At 38.8% G+C, this 9,743-nt stretch overlaps 1 protein-coding gene across 1 annotated transcript in view; it reads right to left on the bottom strand.

Moving 5' to 3' along the window:
* Nucleotides 1-5,147: 5,147 nt before the first annotated feature.
* Lgr4 (Leucine-rich repeat-containing G protein-coupled receptor 4) overlaps nt 5,148-9,743 on the bottom strand; it is a 41,302-nt gene continuing 36,706 nt past the window's right edge. The window contains exons 15-18 of the mRNA XM_073958937.1: nt 6,246-6,390; nt 6,033-6,187; nt 5,738-5,811; nt 5,148-5,672 (exon numbers count right to left, since the gene is read on the bottom strand). Of these exons, the coding sequence (XP_073815038.1) occupies nt 5,395-5,672; nt 5,738-5,811; nt 6,033-6,187; nt 6,246-6,390 (652 nt within the window). The 3' untranslated portion in view covers nt 5,148-5,394. The remainder of the gene's footprint in view (nt 5,673-5,737; nt 5,812-6,032; nt 6,188-6,245; nt 6,391-9,743) is intronic.

Genomic DNA, 9,743 nt, shown 5'->3' with positions numbered 1-9,743 from the left:
TTTTATAAGGCGACGATACTGTCAGTGAGTTGTCCAAATTTGAACTTCTATATCTCAGAAATGGTAAAAACTACGAAAATATCATATAAGAACAATATTGTAGATAATTTTCACTGCTACAACATTTTCTTTAGTTCCATTTTGATGAGGCTTGTGGTTTCCCAGCAAAACCGTCAAAAACTAAAAAACCCTAAAAATGCAATTTTTTGTTTTTCGATTTTCTCATCTAAGCTTCTTTCATTTAAAGCTGGTTCAAGAGCACCGTAATATACAATACAAATAACAGCAGATTTTAATACAATACCATATAACGAAAGTTTGAGCATTAATTTCGTTTACGGTTGTTTTCAGCTACAAATTTGTTACTGACAGGAAAAAATTCAGATGGGCACGCTATTTATAGCAGATATTATCACTTTATAATGCACAACAATACATTTTTCTACATTATTTTATCCCACTGTTTAGCAACAAGTTAATATAAACTAGGAATACAAAATTTTTATTAAGGCAGTAAAACAATTTTCTAACTGCTTTTCGAGATATACTCCACGGAAAACCCTTGATATGTCGTACATATTGTCCAATAGACATTTCATTTTATGTACTTCTAATCCGCACAATACTGAATTTGTAAATGTTTTGAATACAAAATGAGTTTAAAGCCTCAAGACCTTTATATTCATTACAGAATTCCAAAACACTGGCATGGCATAAGGAAGGAATTCAGTTTTACTGGAAGTTTCTCTAAAAAGAGTATTCAAACAAAAAAAAAATTAAATATTTCTTAGACAACTTGATGACAAAGTACATTTTCGGTACAGAACCTTCAGAACAATATCAGTTTTCATTTGAAATTTTAAAAACAAAAATTATTTTAGAGAAAAAATCGTAATAATTTGTTAAAGTAGCTCAAAAAATTGTAGTCGACCAAACCATTTCGGGGGGGGGGGGGGGGGGGGCACGGGCCCCCAGTGCCCCCCCCCTGCGTACGTCCCTGTTGGGTTGTATACCGTCGAGTGGCTCGTACTCATATGCCTTTCTGGCGGGGGCATCTTTATCCATCGCTAACATGACCCAGCCAACGCAATCATTGTAGCTCGATACGTTTTTCTGTTGGCCAATATTATTCTTCTCTTGATTTCAAAACTGGTTTTATGTATGGCGATGCCGAGATAAGTAACGTCATTTACTTCCTTAAAATTGTAGTTATCAACACCCACAGTTGGTCCGAGTCTATCAGCATTTCGCCACCGGTCTTGAACAGTTTGACAGGCACTCCTTGAAAACAATAAAGCTCCTGCTGATTTATTGTTTTTCAGCCGATTTATTGCTATCTAGATCTCACTTTGGCTATGTGGTAAATACTCAATGCCGTCGTTTGGGATCTTCATCGCCGTTCATAAATGCTCCTTACTTGATGAAATGGTCCTTACATTAATCATGTTACAGGAGAATGTGCCTGCACCATACCCTTCAGTCTGGTGGTTTACACTCTGCTAAAATTTTCAGACTTCATTCTCACTTCTGAACATCACATGTTTCTTACGATCGCGTTTTCCTGCTCTTTCTTCTTCCTTATGAAAATGCGCTTCTCCTTTGCGCTTCGTGTTGCTAGTGACTGGGGTATATTTATTGCCGCCCATATTCAATACCGAAAGTTTGAAGAAATGTTTCTTCCAGAACCTCAGTACGCTATCTGTATTAGTTACCAGGTTACCTTCATCATTTTTGCTCCATACCCTTCAGTCTGGTGGTTTACACTCTGGTAAAGTTTTCGGACTACATTCTGAATCGTGAACATCTCGAATTTCTCACGCTCGTTATTTCTCCTACTGGAAATACGCTTCGCCTTCCTCCTGTTTTTTCGATATTTTTCCATGGCGATTCGTGTTGCTACTGACTGCACGATTGCTCTGTATGCCGCTTTCTTCATTATCCTTACGACACTCCTGATCGTGCCACGGATTTTTAGGTGGTGGTTTTTGGTACCCAAGTATAGATTTTGTGCCAGTTCGAAGAGAGGGGGCTATTCTTTGCCACTGACGACTGCGTACCTCGGCTGATAAAAGGAAGTGGTCCGAATCGAATAGGAAACGAAGAGTGTCTTCAGTCTATCACAACATGATCGATATATTTTCTGTTTTTTTCCATCTTTATATATATCCGTATGGGCTTATATGTGTCGATATGTTGGAACCGGTTGCTGCTCACTACCATTTAATTTGCCGCTTCAAAATCAATCAGCCTCATTCTGTGGTCGGATGTTGCCGGTCAATGCTCTCTCTAGGCGCTCGTAGAATATACCCTTGGCCTGTACGTCTTTCTCTTCGGTCGGGGATGTTAAACAACTTTACTTTTATGCGGATGGTGGCAATTCTCTCATCAACCGGAGTAAAACTGGAGAAACATTTTTTGAGTTACCGCCAAAAATTGGTAAAAATAAAACACAAATTTATGAATGAAAAGTTAAAATATAAGTTAAAAAGTTATATATAGGTAGGACTTAAGGCAAGGCATATTTATAGAAGCATTTTAATTCCACCGTTTTTGTGTCGGTAACTCCAAATATGAGTTAGAGAATCGCACTACATATTTTAATCCTCCGATTTACCATAAATTTAACACCTAGCTCATGTTTCGTTTCATGGCAGCTATAATACAATGCGTAATCGTTTGTGATCTTTACGTCTGCCCGATTCCATGGTACTTCCTGTAAGGCGATAATATCATTTTTTTTTACCAAATTCATCCGCCAGTGCTTAAACTGCACCTACTCTGTACAGAGCCATGGGTCGTCAATTTTAGAGGGGTTTGTTTTTCTTATTTTTCTTGCTTTTGACCGGGTGGGTTACTAGCTCAACGCTTAACCTAAGTTTTTAAACCCTCCACCATAGTATGAAGGGTATATTAAGTTTGTTTTTCCGTTTGTAACGCATTGAAATAATCATTTGCCACCCTATAAATTACATATATTCTTGATCAGGGTAAAATTCTGAGTCGATCTATGCATGTCCGTCCGTCCGTCTGTGGTAATCACTAGCATCCACAAAAATGGAGAAACGATGCTGACATTTTGCGAAGATGCGTCTTTTGTTTGCAGGCAGGTCAAGTTCGATGATGAGCTATATCGGTCCACGTTTTGGTATAGCCCTCATATAACGGTACCACCCGAGCTAGCTATAATTTGACATTCAGAGTTCCTAGTGATCAACAAACTTATATTCCAAAAACTATGGGCATATGCCCATGTTTTGGTATGGCCCCATATAGCGGTACCTCCCGATTTTCGGTGTTTTGAGGGTCTTAGCTACAATGCACGATGGGGCCAATAGCAGATTTTCGAGGCAAAAAGTCAATTTTTGAAGTGAACAATTTGAAAAAAATAATAACGGATTTCGATTGCCAACACTCTGATTCACTAAAAATAAAAAATAAATCAATCTGGTAACATCACATTGCGACATACTGATCTGGTAATGGTGACATATTTTCTTATGCATAATTTTCCGACATTCATTATAAATAAGTAGTGAAAGCATTTTAGGCGCCAAAAAGAACATTTCAACATTTTTATATTTTTTAAACATGGAAAGCTCTTCAATGGGTATGTAAAATAAGATAGTGTTAACAAATAATAAAAATGTTATGTGTGGTAAATGTATTTTTGAGTTAAGATGTTATGTCTTTTTTGGAGTATTTTGCTTTGTTATCCATGTGATCTCTGGAGTATAACTTTTGAGATCTAGGTAGATCTAGGATATTATATATATGTTGTGAAAGGTATTAATGTGTACTATAATTTTGTGAAAAAATTAGCTGCGCCTTTTCATAAAAATCTGATTTCAGATGTCGTAATACTTAAAAATATGGACATTTTTATGTTTTGGTTGGAGAATAATCGGAAACCCATTAATGTTATCAATTGGATTTCGGAAAAATGTAATAGACGTATAAAATAGTTATATATAATTTCAAAGATATCGCAGACAAACTTGGCTTTTGTGGCGGAATCTTAGCCGATTTTTACTAAATTTAGAACATTTTTTATTAACTTATAACAGACCACAGACAAAACCATAAAATTTGAACATATGTATATAAGGGAGCTATTTCTATATCTGAACCGATTTCAATATAACTTGACAAACTTATTTGTAGTCCAAATTCCGTAACATTTTCCAAATTTTATTGTAATTTGATGGAATTTGCATGCATGGTTAATCATTTGCCTGAAATCGGGCGAACATATATATGGGAGCTATATAATTCTGAACCGATTTCAATATTATTTGCCAAAAATGTTTCTAGACCAAAATCCGTCACACATTTCAAATTTCATCAAGATTGGTCATACATAGCGGGATTGGTGCCCAAATACCTAAAATCGGGCGAAAATATAAATGGGAGCAATATCAAAATCTGAACCGATTTCAATATAACTTGGCAAACTTATTTGTAGTCCTGATTCCGTGGTATTTTCCAAATCGCATAAAAATTGGGCAGAATTTGCGTGTTTGGTCCATCAATTGCTTGAAATCGGGCGAACGTATATACGGGAGCTATATGTATATATGAACCGATATGAACCAAATTTGGCATATAAGTTTCTAAGCCTATTGTAAACATCTGTACAAAATTTGGAAGGTCTAGCTTGCCCCAGTGATTTGTTGCCTCGCAAACCTGTCATTGGCCCCATCGTGCAATGTCTGATTGAACTACCCGTAATTCGACTTTTCCACCACTTTGATATAGCCCCATAGATGATACCTTTCACCTGGCTTTTTTAGAGTAGATTAGATAATTTAGGCATTTTAGGTATCCTTGGTCGAAAAATGTTTCCACCTAAAATTGTGAAAGGAAACAATTTAGGTCACTACCTGTTAAAGACAGCTCTCCAGGTGACGTCAGTGTCTACTTGAGATGAAAGAGGAACTAATATTAATCCTGTGCTTTGCCATGTTAAAGCTGGTAAGGGCCGTTGATTGGTATCATTCATCCCCTACGTTGCCCAAAACTTCAAAGTGCCACCTAATAAAAAATTTGGATATGTTATCCTTGAATACTCCATCAAAGCAAAGATAAAACACCATCCAAAAACCCTTTAATAGTTGGAGGGGCTTGAACCATTTCCCATGCGGTCGGAATAATTTAACCATAGTTTTTTATTTTTGAATTGAAATAAATTTTAAATAAAACTTAGAAATTATATACACTTTAAAAATTCCAATTGCATAGTCTTTTACAAGAATGTTTAAGTCCGATCAGTACATAAAACTAACTTCGCCAGATATCACGATAATCAAAACAAGCTGAGATTCGGGCCTTATAAAAGCTATATACACTTGTTTCTCCTTCACTATCACTTTCTCTCTCTCTCTCTCTCTCATTCTCTTATACATAGCTTATACGACGATTTGAACACCTTTTACGTCCCGAATTCGATTTTGCGCTAGCATATTGACCCAAACTGGTGCTGGCCGATTCAAATGTTAATTGTGAGTGGGTACGATTCAAGAAAACGGCATACTTCGGTAGAGCATGGCAAAAACGACAAAGTTGTTGTTTGAAAACAGCCGTTGTCAAGGTGTAGAGAATCGGGTTTAAAGCTGAATTAACGGGTAAAACTAAAACCGCCAACCAACCGTACAGAGAGGGTGATATGGAAATTCCTAAAATTGAAAAACAAAATACATATTTTATTTCTAACCTCTTATTATGTTCCCATCATACATACCTGATAATGCCAATATTTTTACTACAATTACCGGTACCCAACAGGCGCAATCAGTGGCTATTATTATAGCAAATCTGGAAAATAACAAAAGGTTTTTAATATTTATTAGGCCTATCTGGTAACATAAAAGTTTGCAACAATTTGTACAATTTGTTACTGAAAGTTGTCTGTCAACACGCTTTGTTTACATTTCTTCACTGAGAACTTACAAATTCTTGCTGGAGAAATTCCTTCCAGCAAGAAGTTGCAAGATACCAGACTATTTGCTAAAAATGTAAATAAGTTTCAGAATTACCTTGTTCCCACCATATTTCCCCGGCCACTCAGTGTACTACGCATCGCATCACCCGAAACACGTATGGCTTGTAGCATTCTCAAATAAGAAATTAGAATAAAACACAATGAGAATGTGTTTACAAAAATGAAGAGGATGGCAGAGTACTCCCAACCCTGCAAAAGAATGTTTTATCATAAGTACCCGATAAATTGACATCGTCGTTTTTCTTACCTTAGCAAACGGATCGTGTATAAGAAGTGATAGGCACACACCATTTGTACCATAAAAATGAGATCCAAAATATTTCAGAGGAAATAGTGGGGCTGCAGCCAACACAAAGGACACACTCCACAATGCCAGAAGTCGTAAAATAATTCTGTAAGAGAAAATAAATTATTTAGGGTGAGGTTACACAGTTACATTGGAGACATTTTAACACAGAATCAAGCTGGGCGAAAGCTTATCATGTGATCGTTTTATACTCTCCACCATAGTATGGAGAATATATTAATTTTGTGTGTTTGGTTCTCATCGAAATAATCATAAAGTATATATATTCTTGATCAGGATAAAAGTCTCGGTCGATATAGCCATGTCACTCTGTTGTAATCACTCAGGCGTCCGCAATAATTGAGCTAGAACGCCACATTTTCGAATATGGGCTACATCGGTCCCACATAACGATATCTCCTGATTTTAGGTATTTTCAGGATTTTAGCTGCATTTTTGCTGCGAACTAACTGTAATTTGATATTTGAGGGTCCCAGTGATCACAAACCTTCACACCCCAAAAATGTCAATGTGGGTCCAGGTTTTGGTCTAGTCCCCATAAAGAAGTATCTCCCATTTGCGGTATTTTGAGGGTTTTAGCTGCATTTTTTTGGTCCGAACTAGCTGTAATTTGACATTTGAGGGACCCAGGGGTCACAAAACTTCTCCCCCCAAAAATTGTCAACATAGGTACATATTTTGGTATAACCCCCATAGAACGGTACCTGCCGATTTTAGGTATTTTGAGGTTCTACCCTACATTTTTGACCGAATATAAAAATATTCTTGATCGGGTTAAAAGTCTAGGTCGATATAGCCATGTTCCTCTGTTGAAATCACTCAGGCGTCCTCAATAATTGAACTAGAACGCCATATTTTTGGACCCGAGTGTGTTTTTTCCATAGGTAGGTTAAGTTCGAATATGGACTATATCGGACCACGTTTTATATAAAGCCCCTATATAACAATACCTTCGGATTTTAGGTATTTTGAAGATTTTAACTACATTCTTTGATCCGAACTACCTGTAATTTGACATTTCATATAGCGGTACCTCCGAATTGTAGGTATTTTGAGGATTTTAGCTGCATTTTTTGTCCGAACTAACTATAGTTTGACATTTGAAGTTCCCGGGGGTAAAAAAAATCTCCCAAAAATTGTCAAAGTGGGTCCATGTTTTGGTATATCCGCCATATAACAATACCTCCCGATTGGAGGTATTTTGAGAATATTTTATATTTTATATATTTTTATCGAACTACCTGTAATTTAGAATTTGAAGTTCCCAATGGTCACAAAACTTCTCCACCGCAACTTGTCGACTAGGGTCCATGTTTTGGTATAGGCCCCATAAAACGGTACCTTCTGATTTCGAAGGTTTTAGCCACATAATCCAAAGGAAATGGCTCAAATCTGGTTCCTATATAATTTACGGTGGAGGGTATAAAAAGTTCGGCCTGAGATGTGGCACTCGGTCCTCCGCAATGACCAGAGGGGTATGGCACTGGCAGAGCAGATTGATATTTCTTCGTTTTACACAGCCTCTGATGGCTCCCCCACCAGAAATAGCGGAGATTGTCACAGTTCGCCAGATATAACCATCGTGTCAACTTGTAACCCGTCGCTTCTCTCGTGTCAGACCATCTCCCCTTAATTGTCTCCATCAGCAGACCACCCGATTTTATCACCTCTGGACGTCGCACTTTCCTCAATCATGGGGAAGCTAATTGACCCAGTTTCAGAGAGTTCACTAACCACCACTTCAGAGATCTGTCCAACCCTTCTGATGTTCGGGTAGCAGAGAGGACGTCCAAGATATCATAACTGCTGCAGCCGCTCATTATATGTACCGGCTGATCGAACGCCCGAAGAGAGACCAAATTTTCCAGCACAGCCAAATGAGCGTAATGAGGTTCGTCGAGTCAAGCCCAGTGAGCCCAGAGTCAGGGAGCTGACACTGGAAGTTAACAGGTTGGTCGGTAAGCATAAGCGGAACAAGTGGTTAAATCATCGGAAGAGATATAGAATTAGAGCCGAAATGGGTGAATTATGGGTAACGGTTAAGATTAAGTCAATCTCGAATCCTGGAAAGAACAAGATAGGACCTCAGTCACGTTTAACTGACCCGGATCACCAACTGATCTAAAGAGGTGAGCAAGTTGTTTTAATCGAAACTTTGTCGAGCACCCCGGGAGTGACAGCACGAAGAGTAGAGTACTACGTCACATTAGATCTCTACTTGCCGAGGAGGCACCACAACAATGAATGAATTCCATCAGGAAAATCATCCAAATACTTAGGCAATGTTGGTATCTCCATGGTCAGCAGTTGGATGAGTCAAGAATTGAGTATCTCACCAATGTTCTCAACCTGTCGCTAACCCCCCATATCGTCTCGAAGTCTGGAAAATGGGCAGGGTAGTCCCGCTTCTGAGCCCAAGCAAGGATGTCGGAAAGGTGAGTCGTACAGATCGGTTTCGCTTTTGTCGCCTGTAGCAAATTCTTGAAAGTCCGAAATAAGCAGCAGAGTAGGACAACAACGCTCCTATTTCCACACATATTAGCCGAGGTCTCAATCAGAACAACCAGTGCGACAGGACAGTGTTGGTGGCGCCCGACTTATCAAAAGCCACTGATACAGTCAACCACTTCACGCTGTTTGAGGACATCGAGCAGATTACCTTCCGGACAAGTTCGAAACATCAATCAATCAATTACATGTGTGGACCTTGGTGTTAGTTGAAATAAAGAGGCAAAAAGTCGATGCCCGGTAAAATGAAACAGGAGTTTCCCCAAGGCGGGGTGATATCTCCAAAACTGTTCAATCTCTACCGTTCTTCTATTCCACCCCTCCAGACGACATTGAGATCGTACGCGGTTTATTGTACCTTTTTATCCTATTTGACTGATTTGACCAACTCCTTGAGAACTGCAACAGGGTGCCTCCTTATGTTTTCAGTGGACCATCTACATGAAGGGACAAAGATTCTTCCAGTACAGCAACATAATGGCATGATCTCGTTGCAGTACTTGCGGGGGTGTTACCGTGAGAGCCATCGTAATCACCGTATGGATGATATGGCATGCACGTCAGGAGAGATCTTCATGATCTAGTAAGGGAGGCCCAACGTTACAAGAGACAATCCGTATACCAGCAAGATCATCAAGCTTGTGTGGATAGCATTCACACAGATACAGTCACAGATGCCTTCACAACAATCGTGTGAATGCGGTCCCTGGAGTACATCACCCATCTATCGCAGCTTAGGAGATTCATCTACCACAACAAACAAGATCAGTTTTGGCTCAACTACGCTGCTGTCTAAATTCCTATAGGACAAGGATTGAGGACGCCGTGCAAAACAACCGCCCGGCTTGCGGCACATGCCCTCACGACAGCTTTTAAACTGCGCTGTAAAACCTACTCAACTAATTCCAGAAGCTTAGGAAATTGAGTAGG

This window comes from Musca autumnalis, unplaced genomic scaffold (assembly GCF_047663935.1).
Source record: "Musca autumnalis isolate F117 unplaced genomic scaffold, ASM4766393v1 scaffold_1, whole genome shotgun sequence".
Classification (NCBI taxonomy): Eukaryota; Metazoa; Arthropoda; class Insecta; order Diptera; family Muscidae; genus Musca; species Musca autumnalis.
This window is presented reverse-complemented; position numbering and strand designations above follow the sequence as displayed.